Here is a 20,944-nt window from a genome sequence, read left to right as displayed (position 1 = left end):
AGGGATTACTAAAGCTGGAGCCCTGATTCTCCAAAACAAATGGATCTTTACCCCTGCAGTACATCTAAAAATTGTTCGAACAATTATGTAGCACGAAAAACAGAACTTCTGACCTCGGTGCTTCTTTGAGGCCAATGACTCGGCTGTCGGTGAAGCAATTGAATCACAATCCTAGTCAAGTAAGTAGCAATTTCAAATAAAGTCAATAGTGGTAGATTTCCTTTTGTGATTTTAATTCTTTAGTTAGAGTGTGTTATGATTTACAAAATCACACTGGAAATCATCATGGAGGATTTTTTTAGGTGAGATGATTGGACGATATTTGATATTGTTGTGGTTCTGAGGTTGCACATGCATTTGAATAATTTTTCCCGTCACACAAAGAGCAGATCCCAGTCCTATAAGACTTGCTTCATCACATTACATCCCCTGGTATTTCGAATAGATGTATCCAAATTCGGTAGAGGTGCGTAGGAGGTCTTTGTTCCTGTAACACGGGAAGTACGGAGTGGAGCACTCATCAGGACCTTGGCCTGGTTGGGTATTTTCAGGGTACATGTCTGAGGTTCCATCGTGTCTGCAAATCCATTCCTCGAAGATCCTACAAATATTAATGGATATGTGAAGATACAAAATCTAGACAAAAACCAATGAGGGCTTTACCGAAAGAAATCCAAAAGTGAGCATAACTTTTTTGTTATTTACATAGGTCATTCAAATTTCACATGTTGGCGAAGTAACTATAGGAGCTCTTCTTCTCCTTAGATAAGTAGATAATGGATTCCAAGCAGAAGCCATCATTGAGTTCTTGGAGGGGTGCAGGCTGTCTGACATCTACACAAGAATGTTTAAGGATGACACCATTGACAAGAAGAGGTTCAACCACTTGACCTCCCCTTCATGACCAGGCAATTTTTTGCTATTCAGCGCTGCGCTACTTTAATTGGTAATTGTGCGGTCATGCCACACTGTACCCAAACAAAATTTATAACATTTTTTTTTTTTTTTCACAAATAGAGCTTTTTTTTGGTGGTATTTGATTACCACTGTTTTTATATATATTAAAAAAAAATACAAAACATTTTTAAAAAAAAAAAAACTAATATTTTCTACTTTCTGTTAAAAAACATATCCAATAAAAAAATTTAAAAGAAAAAAATATAATCTCTTCATAAATTTAGGCCAAAATGTATTCTTAAACATGTCTTGGTAAAAAAAAATAAAAATTCTAATAAATGTATATTAATTTGTTTGCGCGAAAGTTAGAGTCTACAAGCTATAGTATATATCAGTGGTCTCCAAACTACGGCCCAGGGGCCAGATGTGGCCCTTTGCTTGTCTTTATCTGGCCCTCGGGGCACTATGCCACCAACTAACACCAATGATGGGACACTTTAACTCCCACTGACACCATTGATGGCACTATTCTTCCCATTGATACCAACGATGGAGGCTTCTTCCTTCCAATAAAACCAATGATGAAGCATTTTTTATGCCCACTGATGCCGAGGCATTTTCTGCTCCCACATTCTGCCCCACCCCACTCACATCTGCCCCACTTGAAGGGCAGTAAACTGGCCCTTTGGTTAGAAAGTTTAGAGACCCCTGGTATTTGTACTGGAATTTACGTAGCTATAGACGCTATACTGTAATGGCATATAGCACATGTGTCAAAAACAAGGCCCGTGGGCCAAATCCGTCCCTCTAGGCTTTTTTGTGGCCCTCGCAGCTCTCCTGCAGCTGCAGTACCCCCTAATATAGCCCTGGAGAGGCTTGTGTCTGCTCTCCTTTCTCAGCAGTCAGCAGCAGAGAGAAGGAAAGAACACCTCCTACAGATTCTGTGTCTCTTTATGAAGCCACAGCACCCCTTTGACTCTGCCTCCCCTTGTCTCAGCATTCAGCAGACTTCAGTCCTCCTCCAGACCCTGCACTTTCTGCCTCCCAGATCTGCCCCAGCTTCTTCCCAGCAGCAGCACAAGGTAAGGGGTGTACACTGTGATGTAAGGGGGGGGGGGTCAGGTCTCTTGACTTCTGATGGTGGAGGGGGGGGGGGGCTCTTTATATCTGATCTAAGAGGGAGTGAGGACATCTAGTCTTACAGATACAACTGGCCCTTTGAAGGCAACCATAATGCTGATGCGGCCGTGATAAAATTGACTTTGGCACCCCTGGCATATAGAGTGACTGCGATAGGGTGGTGAGCAATCTGGTGCTAACAGACACCGGCTGGGAGGGTCACTAACTGACCCTGACATCGCTAGTGACACTAATACAGTGATCAGTGATAACAGTGGCGGCTGGTTCGTTGAGGGCACAGGGGCACTGCCCCCCCCCCCATCCATGCGTCCGGCCCCCTAATCTTCATGCAGGGGCGCCGGACGCATGGAGTTCAATGGGCTTTTTTTTTTTGCATCACCTGATTAGAGCCAGAGGCTCTAATAGGGCGATGCAAAGGGTGGACCCGGGGCGCAGAGCAGTGCGCCCTGAGCCCACCCATTGTGTGACAATAGCAAATGAAAATTTGCTATTGTCACATGGATCCTCCTCCTGGCCAATCAGGAAGCGCGTCCGATACGCGCTTCCTGATTGGCCGAAAGGCAAACCCAATGCAATTGGCTGGTAGAGGAGGCGGGAGCCGGGAGCCGAGGACTGAGGAGACTCCTCCATGCCGGAGAATAGTTGAGTGATAATACTATACACTGTACTAATGACACTGGCTGTGAAGGGATTAACTTATAGGGGCAATTATGGGGTTACCCGTGTGCCTAACAATGTGTAACGCGTGCTGCTCTTACTTAGTTGTTTTTTCTCCCTGCTTTTCAGGGAGAAAAAAACAGTGAAATCGCTGTTCTCAGTATACAGATTTGTAAACATAGAACTCTGTATGTGATTGGACACAGCCGATCAGCAGGTTTTAGCCAAAGTCGTTGGCTGAAATCTGCTGCCAACCTTGTACTGTATCCAATCACGGCAGGGGGGCATGGGCATCCCAAACCTGGAACCAAGCCAGCAGCATACATATATGTTGCCATGTCTGCACCTGCCGCCCAATCGCAGTATATTTCCTGTGAGCGGTCAGCAGGAGGTTAAGTAGATGTCACACGGCCTGCATTCTTCCTTTGTCAAGAACTCAATGGCGGCATGTTGCTTCTGCTTGCAATCCATTATTTACCTGCAATGAAGAAGAAGAAGTAGAGATCCTACAGAGGAAGAGTTACTCTTGATCAACTCAACTGATCAACTCTATCATCAATTTGAACAACCGATGTAGGTTAATAAAAAGTTTAGGCCCACTTTTGCAATACTTTGGGTACAGCCCTGCTATTTATTAAAAAAAACACATAGTACATTTTCTAAAACATGGAAACTTCAACTTAACCCCTTCCCACCCAGGCCCGGCATCCCTCTAACCACTTCAATACCGGGCACTTTCACCCCCTTCCTGCCCAGGCCAATTTTCAGCTTTCAGCGCTGTCGCACTTTGAATGACAATTGCGCGGTCATGCTACACTGTACCCAAATGAAATTTATAGGATTTTTTCCACGCACTAAGAGCTTTCTTTTGGAGGCGTTTGATCACCCCTGGGTTTTTTTTTAATTTTTTGCTAAACAAACTAAAAAAGACCAACATTAACTAAACAAAAAAAAAAAAGTTTTTCTTTGTTTCGGTTATAAAACTGCAGATAAGTAATTTTTCTTCTTCGCTGATGTGCGCTAATTCTGCACTGGTGGGCACTGATGAGGCTGCACTGGTGGCTACTGATAGGCTGCATTGATGGGCACTGATGAGGCTGAACTGATGGGCACTGATGAGGCTGCACTGGCGAGTTGGCACTGATTGGTACTAATAGGCACTGATGAGGCTGCCCTGGTGAGGTGGTACTGATGAGGCTGCACTGATGGGCACTGATGATGTTGCACTGATGGGCACTGATGAAGCTGAACTGGTGAGGTGGCACTGATGGGTACTAATAGGCTGCACTGATAGGCACTGATGAGGCTGAACTGGTGAGGCGGCACTGATGGGTACTAATAGGCACTGATGAGGCTGCCCTGGTGAGGCAGCACTGATGGGTACTGATAGGCTGCACTGATAAGCACTGATGAGGCTGCACTGATGGGCACTGATGAGGCTGCACTGGTGAGGCGGCACTGATTGGCACTGATAGGCATTGATGAGGTTGCACTGGTGAGGTGGCACTGATGGCTACTGATAGGCTGCACTGATGATGTTGCACTGATGGGCACTGATGAGGCTGAACTGATGGGCACTGATGGGGCTGCACTGGTGAGGCGGCACTGATTGGCACTGATAGGCATTGATGAGGTTGCACTGATGGGCACTGATGAGGCTGCACTGAAAAGCTGCATTAATATGTACTGATTGGCATTCATGGGGCTGCACTGATAATCAGGACACTGGTGACCAGTGTCCTGATTATTAGTGTAAACAGTGTGCTGACAGCCTTGCCAGTTATTGGGACTGCTGATGACCAACAAGTCTGTTTACACATGATCAGCTGTGATTGGACATAGCTGATCACATGGTAAAGGGCCACTGTGGTTGGCTCTTTCCCCCGATCTGTGATCAGCTGTGTCCGAAGGACAAGGCGGTCACAGAGCACTCCCAATGAGGGCTGCAGGGGGCGGGGTTCTGGGTGGAAGGTTTATCAGCACAGACACCCTGGCTGCCCATGGAACCATATGTGCAGTGTGGTCATTAATGTCCACCCTCTTTATTGCTGCACATATGCATTATATGGGTGGCAAGGGGTTAAAGAGACCCTGTCCGGTTTCTAAAGATTTCAAACTGGTGCCCTGCAATATAAGACCGAGTATACTCCTCTTTCTGGCCCATTTTCTCCTACCTCTCCTCTGTTCCAGCACTGAAGCCTCAGAAAACCTCTTTCTTCATTTTCAGAGGCCTATGCCCACCAACATGCTGGTTTCCTTGTTAGACCCCTACATGGCTGCAAGGCTCAGTCAGTAGTAGGACTTGGAGAATTGAGTTGTGAAGGTAATGTAATGATAATATTCTCTAGCAGTCTCATATACCATGTTCCCACTCTGACTCAGAGGCGTAACTAGAACCTTCAGGGCCCTGATGCAAGAAACCATGAAGGGCCCCCCAGACCCCTGGCCGGGGCCCTTACCTTCAAGCCCAGGGCTCTTCCCACTAATCCTGGGGCTCTTTACACTTGTTGCATGGCCTTTTATTACGGTCCCAGAGCAGGATTCTTTCACTAGTTCTGCAGTGGGCCCCCTTCCTGCAATCTTGTGGGCCCCCTTCCTGCAATCTTGGGGCCTCCCCACAGTGGTGCAATGCCAGGGTCCGGTCGCAAGTGTGACCTTTGCGATTCTGGAAGTTCACCCACTGGTTTGCTACCGGGCCCCCTGGAGCATGGGGCCCGGTAGCGATTGCAACCCCTGCAACCCCTGTAGTTACGCCCCTGCTCTGACTGTCTTCTCTAATCACACCTATAGTATGTCTGACAATTTCCTGTGGCACCACAAATTCTGAATATCATACATGGCCCTTTGGTGATGTCATGGGTCATAGTTGAAGGATCATGTATCCAGTAAGTTTCCCACCTCTGATGCAACAGATTTAGAGACAGAGGCGTAACTAAAACCTTCAGGGCCCCGGTGCAAGAAACCATGAAGGGCCCCCCCCCCCCCCGGACCCCTGGCCTTCCCACTGATCCTGGGGCCCTTTACTCTCGTTGCGGGACCCTTTCACAAGTTCTGCAGTGGGCCCCCTTCCTGCCATCTTGGGGCCTCCCCACGGTGGTGGAATGCCAGGGCCCGGTTGCAAGTGTGACCTTTGCAATCCTGGAAGCTCACCCACTGGTGTCAGTAGTTTTTATTTTTTGGTATTGTATTATTTTTTATCATATTATTTTTTTTTTTACAATATCACTAACTATGACTCTGTCCATTCAGAAAAGGAAAGAGCTGGTAAATTACATATTTATCGACCCCTGCCTGGTTCTCTATTGTGACACATCCCCTGCAGCAGCCGGGAGGAGAGGGGAGGGAGCACAGTGGGGGGGGGGGGCAGCACAGGGGGGGGGGGGAGAACAGTGGGGGGGCAGCACGATAGGGGGAGGGAGGACAAGGGGGGCACACAGGGGCCCAGAGTCAGCATTACACAAGTGAACTGGATAGGAGGAGCGGCGGGGACAGCATACAGAGGAACCAATCTCCTCCATTTTCCTCCTGCAGCTAGAGGAGGAAAAAGGAGGACAGTGATTTCTCTACATGGTGCCCCCGCTGCCCCTCCTATCCAGGTGTACAGGGGAGCCGCACAGGCCCCCTGGAGCATGGGGCTTTGTTGCAATTGCAACCCCTGCAACCCCTGTAATTACGCCCCTGTTTAGAAATAAAACTTACTTGTCAACGAAACAATGGTGCAGTACAAATATGGGATCGTTGCTGGAGATTACAACCTCGGACATCGTCCCTCCAAGGAAGTTATGGACCAGGTTATGCATGCCAATCTGTCGCGTTACCCCATCTTTAGGATTTATAAAGCCTGCAAAGATCATAATACAATATTACAGCCATCTGATTACATTTCCTTTCAAGCTCCCATATCCCACACTTTTCCCTTATTGGGTCTTGGGTACCACTTGCTAACTTTGAGTTTGGCAAATAAAAGAAATAAAAACCATGCGAAGATAGGGTAATTAATATCTGCATCTAAAGTGTGACATAAACCCAGGGCTTTTTTCAGCAGCAATGTGGTGGTACGCAGTGCCAGCATCTCCAGCATTGCATGTATGTACTGGCAAGGTGTGCTGAAGGGTCTATAAATGCTGACTGCAGGCCGTTTTATTATTGCGGGGGTTGTAGTGTTGGTGGGGGATCTACTTTGGAAAGCAGGTTGCTGGGGAAACTATTGCTGCTGTAGGAGGCTATCATTGCTGTGGGGGGGGGGGGGTATAATGTTTCTGGGGACTCCATTGTTGCTGGGGGGGGGGGGGTCCATCGTTGCTTGGGAAACTATTGTTGCTGGAGGAGTCTATCATTGCTTTGGGGGGTCTAATGTTCTCTGGGGGTATATTGTTGCTGGGGGGGGTCCATTGTTGCTTGGAAAACTATTGTTGCTGGAGGAGACCATCATTGCTGTGAGGTGTCCATTGTTGCTGGGGGAACTACTGTTGCTGTAGGAGGCTATCATTGCTGTGGGGGGGGGGGGCATAATGTTGCTGTGAGGGGTCCATTGTTGCTGGGGAAACTATTGTTGCTGGAGGAGTCTATCATTGCTGTGGGGGTGGGGGAGGGTCTAATGTTCTCTGGGGGTCCATTGTTGCTTAGGGGGGGGGTCCATTGTTGCTAAAGGAGACTATCATTACTGTGAGGGGTCCATTGTTGCTGGGCAAACTATTGTTGCTGTAGGACTCTCTCATTGCTGTGGGAGGGGGGGGTCTAATGTTGCTGGGGGGTCCATTGTTACTTGGGAACATATTGTTGCTGGAGGAGACTATTACTGCTGTGAGGGTTCCATTGTTGCTGTGGGAGTCTATCGTTGCTGTAGGGGGGGGGTCTAATGTTACTGGGGGGTCCATTGTTGCTTAGGGGGGGTCAAATGTTGCTGGAGGGGTCCATTATTGCTTGGGAAACTATTGTTGCTGGAGGAGTCTATCATTGCTGTGAGGGGTCCATTGTTGCTGGGGAAACTATTGTTGCTGTAGGAGTCTATCATTGCTGTGGGAGGGGAGGGGGTCTAATGTTGCTGGGAGGTCCATTGTTGCTTGGGAATATATTGTTGCTGGAGGAGACTATTACTGCTGTGAGGGTTCCATTGTTGCTGTAGGAGTCTATTTTTGCTGTAGGGGAGGTCTAATGTTGCTGCTGGGGGTCCATTGTTGCTTAGGGGGGTCCAATGTTGCTGGAGGGGTCCATTATTGCTTGGGAAACTATTGTTGCTGGAGGAGTCTATCATTGCTGTGAGGGGTCCATTGTTGCTGGGGGTCCAGTGTTGCTGGGGTAACTATTGTTGCTGGAGGAGTCTATAATTGCTGGGGGCGGGGGTCTAATGTTGCAGGGGGGGTCCTTGGTTGCTGGGGGATGGTCTATTATTGCTGGCTGCTTGGGATTTGTTTTGCTACTTTTGTTGTTATCTTTTACAAATTCCATACAAACTATTTAGCACCACAAAATGATGATTGGTTCTGTAGTCTCTAAAAGAAGTAATACTGGGGGGGGGGGGGTTGGTAGTGAAATAGAGACAAGGGACAGTAAGTAGGGGGCGGAGAGAATAGGTTACTCTGGGGAGGTTCCTTTTCTCTGAGCTACAAAAAGCCCTGCATAAACCTAATGAACTTGTAATGTCTAAGAAGGTGTATCGCTTTGGAGAGATTTCCTCTCACTTCCTGTTGCATCTCCAAGAAAGGAAGTGAGGGGAAATTTCAGTAATGGTACAAAAAAAAAGTTTCCTTCTATTTCAAAAACATCAAAACATTGCGTGGGCGAAATACACACTTTAAGAAAAAGGAAGTAAAGTTACAATACTGCTTGCCCACCTTCTAAGGCATTACGGAAGCTTTTGTTTGCTGCTCTGTTGTAGGGAGGGAGATCAAAATCTTCCCATTTCAGAGTTTCCTCCACATCTAGGAAGTTGGGCAGCCTAGGGGAATCCGGATTAACGCCAGGCTTCCTATGCAGTTTTTCCATCTGATTCTGATCATCAGCACCCAGGCAGTAAGCCTCATCATAATCGTAACCGCTGCAAATAGACTAAAGGAGAGCAACATAAATATCCTTGTTAATATAGAGCAGGGATATGCAAACTGTGGCTATCCAGCTGTTGCACAACTATAAGTCCCATGAGGCATAGCAGGACTCTGACAGCCAAAAGCAAGACACCCAGAGGCAGAGGCATGATGGGACTTGTAGTCTTGGAGGGCCACAGCATACTTTGGCAACTGTCCCTTTTTTCCTGGGACAGTCCCTGCAAATAGGAGCCTGTCCCAGGTAATTTATATTGTCCCTGGAAGCGCCTGTTAACCGGGCTGCCCATAAATGTTACGCAGAAGTAGTGAAGCTGAATGGGAGAATTATTCCAACTCTGCAACTGTGGCCTTAAGTTTGAAATTCCTTTTCTCTTACGTCCTCTGACAGTCGCCGCCCACTCATACAGTCTTCACCAATGGGTATTGACCTCTTATCCATAGGAGCAAGCTAGGCATAAGACTTGTTGGAAACAAAGCAATTTACATAGACACACCATAGGCTGTCCCTCTGGTCCAATACCCCCCTGCTATCAGCATTCCCAACTCAGTTTGTCTTCTGCCTAGTTAGGGGTAAGATAGACTATCCCTGTGCTGGGGCTACAGTCTCAGCCTTTCTTCTGTTTTATTACTTTTATTTTATGCTAAGTGTTTTCTTTGCACTACTAGCTTTTTATTTGTTCCTGCCCTTAGTTAGTCGGATCTTCGGAAGACTACAGCGTTTGCGGGGCTGGGAATCGGACTGGTTGTCCTGGTGTCCCAGGACAGAGAACCTTATGGAATCCCAGCCCACCATAGAGCATTTAGCAGGCTATGCGTACGCCCTGGCCTCGCAAACGACCTGTCCCTGTCCTCAGGGACAAAAGCTCGCGAGGTGGCCACCTCGCTAGGACGCCTCAACCGCGGTTCCGTGCGTTGCTAGAGTTCTGTTTGGCTGACGGCACCCGCTAGGACGCCTCAACCGCGGTTCCGTGCGTTGATAGAGTCCTTGATGAAACCTATTTTCGCCTCAGTGATGGTCTCTCAGGCTGTGGTAGATTAGGCCAAGGTGCTCAGACGCACCCTTGTGGCGGATTCCGCCCCTCCTACTATTTTGGAGATGGTGGACCAGATTATTCAGGCTGTTCTGTACCTGTGTGACGTGGCCTTGGATAAGGCCCCTTTACCCGCACGCCTATCTGCTGTCACGGTGATAACCCGTCGTTTGGTATGGCTGAAGAGCTGGTCGGCTGAACACACTTCCAGGAAGACGGCGTCTGACATTACTTATGCGGGGACTCGCCTTTTTGGGGACTCCCTGGCGAATTTGTTAAAGGGGTCACTGGGGGCAAGAGCACTCTGCTGCCCCAGAATACCAAGGGTAAGTTTTTCCGCGGTAAGCGGGGCCCTTCCTTTAAACCAAATCAGGGATCCTTTCGTGCCTTCAAGGCACAGGACAAGGGCAAATCCTTCAAAGGCCATGGTGGCCAGAGGAAGCCTTGGGCGGGCAAGTCAAAAGCCGCCCACGCTGGCGCGGCGGCCCAGTCTGCCGCGACCTGAAGGGACACCCTTACCCATTCCAGGGGTGGGGGGATGTCTGCGCGGTTTTCTTGAACCTTGGCTGCTCCGGATCCCGGACAGGTGGGTTCAGGAAATCATTCGATCAGGTTACAAGATCGAATTCCTTTCGCGGCCAGCGGACAGGTTCTTTCCCTCAAATCTTCATTTGACCCCAGATCGTTTACAAGATCTTCATCGGGTGGTTCAGGATCTTCTCGCCCAGGGGGTTATCGTTCCGTTGCAGCATCGGGACAGATTTCAGGGGTTTTACTCAAATCTGTTCACTGTGCCCAGAAAGGAGGGCAAGGTACGTCCGATTCTGGACTTGAAATCTCTGAACCACTTTGTGCGGGTTCAAAAATTCCACATGGAATCCCTCCGTTCGGTGGTAGCCTCCCTGGAGATTTCCTGGCTTCCATCGACCTCAAGGATGCGTATTTACACATCCCCATATTCGAGGGTCATCAGAGGTACCTCCGATTCGCAATCGCGGAGGAACAATATCAGTTTGTTGCGTTACCTTTCAGTCTCGCTTCGGCTTCAAGGGTGTTTACCAAAGTGCTGGATCCTGTTCTGGCCCTGTTATGGGCGCAGGGAGTTGCGATCTTGGGATATCTGGACGATCTCCTGTTAAGATCAAGTGCCAGCCTGAGTCTGTTACGCGATCTGTCAACTAAGGTTCAGACGCTCCAGGAGTTCGGGTGGACCATCAACGTTGTCCCCTTCTGTTCGACTCCCTTACTAGGGGATGGTCCTGGATTCCGCCCAAGCAAAAGTCTTTCTGCCGGAGGACAAGCTCCAGACTCTGCAGAACGAGGTCAGGTCCCTCAGGGACAGCGAATCCTCGTCGCTCAGGACCTGCATGCGCTCCCTGGGATTGATGGGGTCAGCCTTCGAGGCGATACCGTTTGCACAGTTCCACACACGATCTCTCCAAGTGGAGATCCTAGCCAGGTTGGACAGGCTTCCTCAATCCTTGGAAAAAGAGGATATCTTTGAGTCGCCAAGCCAGAGAGGCTCTTCTGTGGTGGCTCCAGTCTCCGGCTATGACGGAGGGGAAGTCCTTCCGGCCGTTGTTGTGGACAGTGATCACCACGGACACCAGCCTGTCGGGCTGGGGTGGCGTTCTGGGCACTCTGTCTGCCCAGGGCACTTGGTAAGAGGAGGAATCCTTCCTGCCGATAAACATCTTGGAACTGCGAGCGATCAGACTGTGCTTGCTCCGTTGGTCGGATCATCTTCAGGGCCGCCCTGTGCGGGTGCAGACGGACAACGCCACTGTGGTGGCTTACATCAATCACCAAGGGGGCACCAGGAGTGCCCAGGCGGCCCAGGAAGTGACCAAAATTCTGTCTTGGGCCGAGACACACGTCCTGGCGATTTCGGCAGTTCACATTCCGGGTGTGGAGAATTGGCAGGCCGATTATCTGAGCTGCCAGACCCTGGACCAGGGGGAATGGTCCCTACACCCGGAGGTGTTTCAAATGCTGTGTGCGTGATGGGGATCCCCGGATGTGGATCTGTTTGCATCCCGGCTAAACAACAAGGTGGGAAGGTTCATGGCAAGAACGCACGATCCTCTGGCAGACACCTCGGATGCGCTGGGGGTGCCTGGAATCAGTATCGCCTGATTTATACCTTCCCCCTGATTCAGTTGTTGTCCAGGTTTCTTCGCAGGTTGGTCTCGGAACCGAAGTTGGTGATTCTGGTGGCCCCGGACTGGCCACGCCGGTCTTGGTACGCGGACATCATACAACTGGTCGTCGAGCCTCCATGGCGTCTCCCGTTACGGGACAATCTGCTGTCTCAGGGGCCGATCTTCCATCCTGCTTAAGGCTAGGAAGGCCTCGTCCGGTAAGATTTATTATCTTACCTGGATGGCTTATTTTGCCTGGTGTGAATCCAGGGGCGTCCATCCTCACTCCTTTTCGGTGGCGAGGGTGTTGGCCTTCCTGCAAACTGGTGTGGACCAGCGTCTTGCGCTCACCACGATTAAGGGTCAGTTGTCTGCACTGGCAATCCTTTTCCAGCGCCCCTTGGCATCAAACTCTTTAATACGCACTTTTATTCAAGGGGTGCGTCATTTGGCTCCCCCTAGGAGAGCACCTTTACCTCCTTGGGACTTGAATTTGGTCCGTCCTCTCTTTGAGAGCATCCGGGAGATTCCTCTGCCTGTGCTGTCTCGGAAGGTTGCCTTCCTGGTGGCGATCACATCTGCCCGCAGAGTGTCACAGTTGGCGGCCCTGTCGTGCCGCTCCCCTTACCTGGTTGTTCATAGGGATAAGGTGGTCTTGCGACCTCACCAATCTTTTCTTCCTAAGGTGGTTTCAGATTTTCACCTTAAGAGGATATTGTCTTGCCTTCGCTGTGTGCGAATCCTAAGCATCCTAAGGAGTTTGCCTTGCATTCCTTGGATGTAGTCCGGGCGATCAGGGTGTACCTGTCGTCTACTGAATCCTTCAGAAAGTCGGATTCCCTTTTTGTCCTTCCCGAGGGCCCTCGGAAGGGTATTGCTGCGTCTGCGGCAACCATTTTGAAATGGATCAGGCAGACGATTGTACAGGCCTATTCTATTAGGGAACGGGTTCCGCCCTTCCCTGTCAAGGCGCACTCTACCAGAGCGGTGAGTGCGTCATGGGCTTTCCGACATCAGGCTTCGGTGGCCCAGGTGTGCAAGGCAGCAACTTGGTCGTCCGTGCACACCTTTTCCAAATTCTACAAACTTGATGTTTTGGCATCAGCAGATACCTCCTTTGGCCGCAAAGTTCTGTGTGCGGCAGTGCCTTGAGGGGGCCATGGCCGGTCCCCATTTGTTGGGGTTGTTTTCTCTCTTTTTTATTTGCTTTCCTGGGTTGTTTGCTCCAGTTGAGCTTTTCTGTTACCCAGAGTTTTTAGATAAGGTTCCTTTCTCTGACCTGGGTGCTGCGTTGCCTTTGTGATGGTTGCGCTTCCAACCCCTCATGTCTACACTGCTTTGGGACATCCCATTGGTGAAGACTGTATGAGTGGGCGGCGACTGTCAGAGGACGTAAGAGAAAACTGAATTTTTGTAAAATCTTACCGTAAAATTCCTTTCTCTGAATTCTCTGACAGTCGCCGCCCCCGCCCCTCTTGTGGGGTTCTCTTGGACTTTAACTGCTTGCTACCAAACTGAGTTGGGAATGCTGATAGCAGGGGGGTATTGGACCAGAGGGACAGCCCCCTAAAGGTGTGTCTATGTAAATTGCTTTGTTTCTAACAAGTCTTATGCCTAGCTTGCTCCTATGGATAAGAGGTCAATACCCATTGGTGAAGACTGTATGAGTGGGCGGCGACTGTCAGAGGACTCAGAGAAAGGAATTTTACGGTAAGATTTTACTAAAATTCTGTTTTTTAATTTCCTGTAATTTTCTCTATATTGAGTAGACTCTATAATCTGATAAGTAGGCGAGAATAATAATGCAGAGTGGGCGGAGCTTCAGGAAAGTGGGTGTGGTAATTAATAGGTGTGTCCCTGGAATTTTTTTTTTAAATGTTGGCAACTATGCCACAGTTTGCTTATTCCTGGTATTTCTGAATTTCAGAAATATTCTTTTTTTTTTTTTGGAACAGAACACCGAGCGTGTGCAGCGCCCTCTTCTACTTAGGTTGTTAGGTTAACCACTTACCGACCGCCAGCAGTACATATACTGTGGCAGGTCGGCTCTGTCCTGCAAAACTACGTAACTGAGACTACTAGTGGGGGGACGCGATTAGCTACAGGGGGGAGCCAATCAGCAGGTCCAGCGGCCGCGATTGTCGCCGGGCACCTGCGATCGCTCCCCATGGGAGACAGAACGGCGATCTGCCATTGTAAACACGGCAGACCGCTGTTCTGTCAGTAATGAACACAGGGATCCTGTTATGTAGGAACACAGATCTCTGTGTTCATTCAGCAAGCCCATCCCCCACACAGTTAGAAAGCACTCCCTAAGGAAGTGATAGCGAACCTTGGCACGCCAGATGTTTTGAAACTACTTTTCCCATGATGCTCAACTACACTGCAGACTGCATGAGCATCATGGGGAAATGTAGTACTAAAACATCTGGGGGTGCCAAGGTTCGCCATCACTGCCCTAGGGACACATTTAACCCTTTCTTCTGTCAGAGATGAACACAGGGATCCTGCATTCCTCCGGTTCAGGAACACAGATCTCTGTGTTCATCCAGTTGAGTTCCAGTCTGTGTTCATCCAGTTGACTTCCGAAAGGAGTTTCCAGTATATAGGGCAGGGAGATTCAAATGACCAGTATGAATATTTATCATTCCTCAGCCAATCACTGGAAGGAGGCATCCAGAAGGTGATTGAGGAGGTGATACGTTTTTAGGAGGCCTTTCTCGAGTGTTCTTTCTCCAGGGAGGGTTCCTGTTCTCCATTTGGCTGCTGACCCTAGGACAGAAGTGAATATTTATTATTCCCCAGCCAATCACTGGAAGGAGGCATCCAGAAGGTGGGAGGGGAGGTGATAAGTGTTCAGAAGGCCTTTCTAGAGTGTTCTTTCCTCTCGAAGGAGGGTTATAGCTCTCCTAGGACTGCTACCCTGAGAGAGGTGAACATTTATTATTCTCTGGCCAGTCATAGGAAGGAGGCGTCCAGAAGGTGGTTGGGGAGTGGATATAAGTTTAAGAGGTCTTTTTAATGTGTTCTATCCTCTCCAGGGAGGGTTCCAGCTCGTTTGGGGCTGCTACCCCTAGGAAAGAGTTGAATATTGACTTTGTATTATTCCCCAGCCAATCCCTGGATGGAGGCATTCAGAAGGTGATCAGGGAGGCGATAAATGTTTGTGAGGCCTTTCTAAAGTGTTCTTTCCTCTCCAGGGAGGGTTCCAGTTTTTCTGAGGCTGCTGCCCCTAGTAGACAGTTAATGAGACAAGAAATTGCAGTCTGGGTCTCAGAAGGAGCTGGGCTGAGGGGCTGGAGGACATTGTTAATGGATTGTTTGCTGGAGGGCACTGTCCTAAAGTCCTAAACTGGAGAAAGATCTTTTATCACCCTTACTCAGGGCTTTTTTTTCAGCGGGAACGCGAGGGAACGCAGTTCCGGCACCTCCAGAACTGAATGTCTGTAATGGGTGCTGGGGTGTGCTGGAGGGTCTATTGATGCTGGCTAATAGGGAATCTTTTGCTGCAGAGGATGGGGGTCTATTGTTGCTGGGGAGGTCTTCTGTTGCTCATAGGGATTTATTGTTGCTGGGGTGTCCATTGTTTCTAGATCTATTATATTGCCTTTCTTGGTATTGTTAATTCTCTAAAAGGGGTGGTACTGGGAGGTGGGTAGGAGGTGAAACCAAGGAATGGTACTCAGGGGTGGGTAGGGGACAGAGTTAAGGGGTGACTCAGAAGGGAGGAGTTCCTGCACCTATTCTCTGCGAAAAAAAGCCCTGACCTTACTGAAGATCTACCTGTGGATGCTGGGAGACAACAACTGGGGCATTGTGAGTAAAGGCCGTGGTGGGTGTGCAAGAAGGAAACTATGTGCCAGGGGATACTATATAGAGTGGGACTGCTCTTATAGAGTCCTAGATATTCTGGTCATGCCTTGTTACTTCCAGGAAGGGCTGATTTAAGAAAGATTAGTGAGAAGTTGGTCCTCCCATTGACTGCTATTATGATTTTGGAGTATCCTGTGACCCTAAACCTCTCTCTTGTTCAAGTTCTTTAGAACTAAATAGTAATAAGACATCTCCTACACCAGTGATGGTGAACCTTGGCACCCCAGATGTTTTAGAACTACATTTCCCATGATGCTCAACTACACTGCAGAGTGCCTGAGCATAATAGGAAATGTAGTTCCAAAACATCTGGGGTGCCAAGGTTCCCCATCACTGCCCTAAACTGAGCCTGTATTGTCGGTGTGCATGGAGCTGTTCTTGTAGATGGAAGCCTTGGTAGTACTGTAAGAGAGTCTGTACGTACCGAGAGAACCAGTCTACTTCAGCGGCCCCTTCGGGGGTGAGCGCTACACATATAACCCCCACCACCAAAAAATATACACTTAAACAATAACAAAAAAAATAAACTTAAAAAAAATGTAACTGTCCTAAAAGTATTATTGTTATTCTACTTACCTTCCAAAAAGCAAAATGGGAGTATTGACTGAGAAACCCTTGAACATCATTATCTCCAATAAAGTCATTGGTGCAGATTGAGCAGTTTTTGTCTCCTCTCCAGTCCCAATAAGGAAGGGCAAAATTTTCATCCCCCGTCAAGAGCTGAATTTGCCTCTCCAGGAAGAGGAGGCCCAACCGATGCCAACCGGGAAAAGCCGGACCTTGATGGGCGTAATTTGTTCTATAATCAAAGGTCCCATTCCTTAGAATTGGCTTTATAGAGTAGTAATGGATCCAGGAAAAAACATCATAGATGGTGGCATCGACAAAGCGGTATGTGTCCTTGTGATGGCGGTCTCCGGTGTAGAGGATGACAAAGTCCTGACTTCTTGTGGTTTTGGCCAGTGCCAAGTAGCTGAAGAATCTTTTCCTTTCGAGCAAAGAAAGTTCTCGAATTTCCTTTCGCACAACGGAGTTTTTGCGGTCGCATTTTTCTCCGAAATGCCCATACTTACAGTCACCGCAGTCGTAGCCGCTGTAATTTCCAAAGCACTCGCAGGTTTTGTCATAGTAATATTTCGGCCAGTCCAAGCGGTCGTCATCATATTGGCGTTCTCGGCCAGCTGCAAAGGAAGTAAACACAACCCGGTTACGGCATCTGCCACGACCCGAGATGGAGCCGCAGGGGCTGCCGTCCTTCCAAAGGGGGCAACAGGATTTGGTCCGAAACGTGGCAGATGTGGTACAGGCCCGTGGGAACTGACCCTGGACTAAATGACAGCAAAGAACGAGGAAGGCACAGAGGACAATCATGGTTCACTGCAGAAAAACTGACCCCTGGTGAAGATAGTAGGAATTCCAGTCTAAAAAAAAAAAAGAAGAAAGATAATGTACAATACGGTGACTGCAAAATGCATAAAACATTAAAAGGGTAATGAGATGTATATTCAGCTAGCAGACCTTGCACATTTTTCCTCTTTGCTGCTCCACAGACATGTGCAGTTAGTTCTGAGTCGAAATTATGACAAATTTTTTGTTATTTTGTAATTTTTTGTTATTTGGATATACAGATGTATCCGAATTTCCGAATGACAATAGTAACGAATCCAAAATAACAAAATGCAATTGAATTCGAATAATTTTTGAATCAGATTCGAATTCAAATTTCCACAGAGAATAGAATAGAAAAGAGCAGACTAGAAAATAAAAGAATAAAAAAAAAATGGAATAGAAAATAAAGGGATAGAATAGAAAATAAAGGAATAGAATAGAAAATAAAAGAAAATAGTTAAACAGAACAAAATTGAATACAAATTAAAGGAACAGAATAAAATAAAGGAATAGAATAGATTAGAATAAAAAAAAAGAAAAAAAAAGAACAAAGTAGAATATAACCATCTTCTGAAATTTGAATTAAAAAAAAAATATATATATATATATATATATATATATATATATATATTTAAGAAACAAAAGAACAAAAAACAATAGAATAGAATGAAATTCAAAGAAAATAACCTTCTTCAAAAATTTGAGTTGTTGAATAGAAAAGAAAAAAGAATAGAATGGAGTAAATATAATCATTTCCTAAATTTCGAATAGAATAGAAAAGAATACAATCGAATAAAATAGAATATAGCCATCCTCTAAAAGTTCAAATATCGAATAGAATAAATTCAAATAGAATAGAATAAAGTAAAAAAGAATAGAACAGAAAATAGAATAGAAAGAATATAATTTCAAATAGAATAAATATGGTTTTGAATGGAATTCTAATTGATTTGAATTTTCAGAATTAGGTCAAATTGACTTAAATTCAACCGAATTCGGAAATTCGAATAGATTCCAATTAGAAAAAAATTAAACAAATTCTGAAAAGGAATTAAACAAATTTAACTAAACAAATTTATGTAAATATTGAATCGAAACAAAACAAATGTTTTCGTCCTGCACATATCTACTGCTTCATGGGTGATTCCAAATCACTTTGAGGAGAATACTGGGATTTCTAAAAAGATCCAGGACTGCCTGCTCACTTTTTGACTGCCTCTCTCTAACTGCAAATTCTTATAGCAATGAATAATAAATAATACATCGGCGCTAAAACCTTAAAATTGACGTGAAAACATATAAAGTATATAAAATATACACATCTGTGTAAAAAACAAAAGATGAAATTCAAAAAGTGCATGACATACAGAATACATAAAGTGATGAACAACTCCCAACATGTAATATAGTATATTAAATTCACTACAAACTGATGACTAAAAGAATGCAGGTAATGAAAAAGTCCATAATGATGAAGTCACGTGTAGTGTGACGCAACGCGTCGGGAGGAGTTGGTTGACGTCACTTCCAGTCTACAGCCGAGAACGGAAGTGCACAATGCTGAACAACAGGAAATTGAATTACATCAGACTATCCCTTGCAAAGCCATGCAATTACTCGGCAGAATTGCAAAGCACTGCCTTAATGACACCAGCTGCTGGCTGCAAGTGGAAAATAAGGCATGGAGTGAAATTCTTTCCTGCAACCACAGGATTCCCCCATTAACAAAGACAGTATTGACAGGGGAATCCCTCCCCCCTAGTCATTGTATTCTACCGGTGGAGGGGCGGGGAAGCCATCCCCACTGGGAGAAGACAATGAGTAATGTTAGCAGCTATACCAGCCATGTAAAATACTACAGGCTGGTTGTACCCAAGCTTGATCGATCAACTTGGGAACATTCAGCCTGCCCATGCACAATTCGAATCTCGGCCAGTTCAGCAAGATTCAAACTGTCTATGGCCAGCCTAAGACATTTTATAGGTTTATAAAACATGAATCAAAAGTGCTTAAATAAGGTCAAACCAGAAGCCCCAAAGGGATGTCCCTTGCTTTGGAGGGATCTTCTCCAACTTCCTGCTAATGCTCTGGGAACGGAAAGTGGAGGGAATTCTCCCTGGCATCACACCAAAAAAAACTGGGCAGTAAGTGAGAAGCAGCAAATTGATGAGCTTATCTCGCTGTCGCCCAGGTCTCCTCATATCAGCTTCTTGTCATCTGATTGGTTCCTTGTGCTGCTTTTTCCACCCATACTACAGCTCTGCTGTACGGTGACTGCAGAAGGCTGATACTATCTCAAATTCAGGATCTTACACAGCTTATACTAAGAATACATAATTTAATGTAATTTTTTTAATTTAAGAGATTCACTGAATTGGGTCGTTCATACTACCTAGAGTTCAGCTTAAGAAAACGTGACCCCACTTCTTCATTACTCTCATGCCTTTAGGCCCAGGTAGACAAAGGTGGTGACCACTGAAAAAGCCAGATAGAAAAATTTGTCAACAGGTTTAGATCCCTTTGCTTGCCTTTATCTGGCCACTGGGGCACTTTTCCTTCCACTGATGCAAGGCACTATTCCACCCAATGACATCAACAATGAGGCGCCATTCCTCTCACTGACACCAACAGTGGGGCACTATTCCTTCCACTGACACCAACAGTGGGGCACTATTCCTTCCACTGACACCAACAGTGGGGCACTATTCCTCCCACTGACACCAACAGTGGGGCACTATTCCTCCCACTGACAGTGGGGCACTATTCCTCCCACTGACACCAACAGTGGGGCACTATTCCTCCCACTTACACCAACAGTGGGGCACTATTCCTCCCACTGACACCAACAGTGGGGCACTATTCCTCCCACTGACACCAACAGTGGGGCACTATTCCTCCCACTGACACCAACAGTGGGGCACTATTCCTCCCACTAACACCAACAGTGGGGCACCATTCTTCCCACTGACACCAACAATAAAGTACTAATTTTCCCCCTACTGACCAAGGCACTATGTAATTTTTTTCTTTACTTCCATTGACCACCAAGCCTGAGACATTGTCTATTCCCACTGGCCACAGTCGGGTCCCACAAAAGTCTGAAGGACAGTAAACAAGCCCTTTCTTCAGAAAGCTCCTGAAGAAAGGGCTTGTTTACTGTCCTTCAGACTTTTGTGGGACCCGACTGTGGCCAGTGGGACACCTGATTTAAGCAATACTTGTATCCCCAAGCTAAGGGTCTGTGCCAGCCTTTCTCAATCTTTTTACCCTAGAGGAACCTTTGAAACTGTTTTTTGGTTTGCTAAAACCAGTTCTTCAGGGTCAGTGGGAAAACTGCCCCTTACATTGGGAGTCAGAAGAAAGCCCTACAGTGGTGGTTAGAGTGCCACAAGATCATTGGTGTCATGTCTCTGACTGTGATGTTGGCTCTGGAGCCATGCAGGCATCATCAAAGTGGAGGGCAATCAACCACAGCTCAAGGAACTTTAAGCAACCTCTGGAGGAACCCTAGGGTTCCATGGAACCCTGGATGAGAATGGCTGGTCTACACTCTTAAGATAACAGGGTTTCTTTAGTGTTAAAAATCCTTGCTCAGTACAAGAGAACATGGGGATATGTAAACATCTACAGTGCAGAAACTAGAACCTCGATTGGTGACAGTGAGGTCAGCAGGAAATACCAGGGCACGTGCAAGGTTCACAGTTCCGAAATTGGAGGTTTCAGAAGAAAGTTAAGATGGTAGTTAATCTTCACTGGAACAGCAGTTATTGAC

General features: G+C 47.0%; 1 protein-coding gene across 1 annotated transcript; it reads right to left on the bottom strand.

Moving 5' to 3' along the window:
- Window positions 1–345: 345 nt before the first annotated feature.
- LOC309569509 (tyrosinase-like) lies at window positions 346–17,190 on the bottom strand. The gene is made up of 4 exons (XM_082275375.1): window positions 16,360–17,190; window positions 8,529–8,742; window positions 6,394–6,535; window positions 346–601 (listed from the first exon to the last, which is right to left on the bottom strand). Exons 1-4 carry the CDS (start codon window positions 17,152–17,154, stop codon window positions 421–423), a joined length of 1,332 nt encoding a protein of 443 aa, XP_082131501.1. The 5' UTR covers window positions 17,155–17,190; the 3' UTR covers window positions 346–420.
- Window positions 17,191–20,944: the final 3,754 nt, after the last annotated feature.

This window comes from Pelophylax lessonae, assembly GCF_965119305.1.
Source record: "Pelophylax lessonae genome assembly, chromosome: 13".
Lineage (NCBI taxonomy): Eukaryota > Metazoa > Chordata > Amphibia > Anura > Ranidae > Pelophylax > Pelophylax lessonae.
This window is presented reverse-complemented; position numbering and strand designations above follow the sequence as displayed.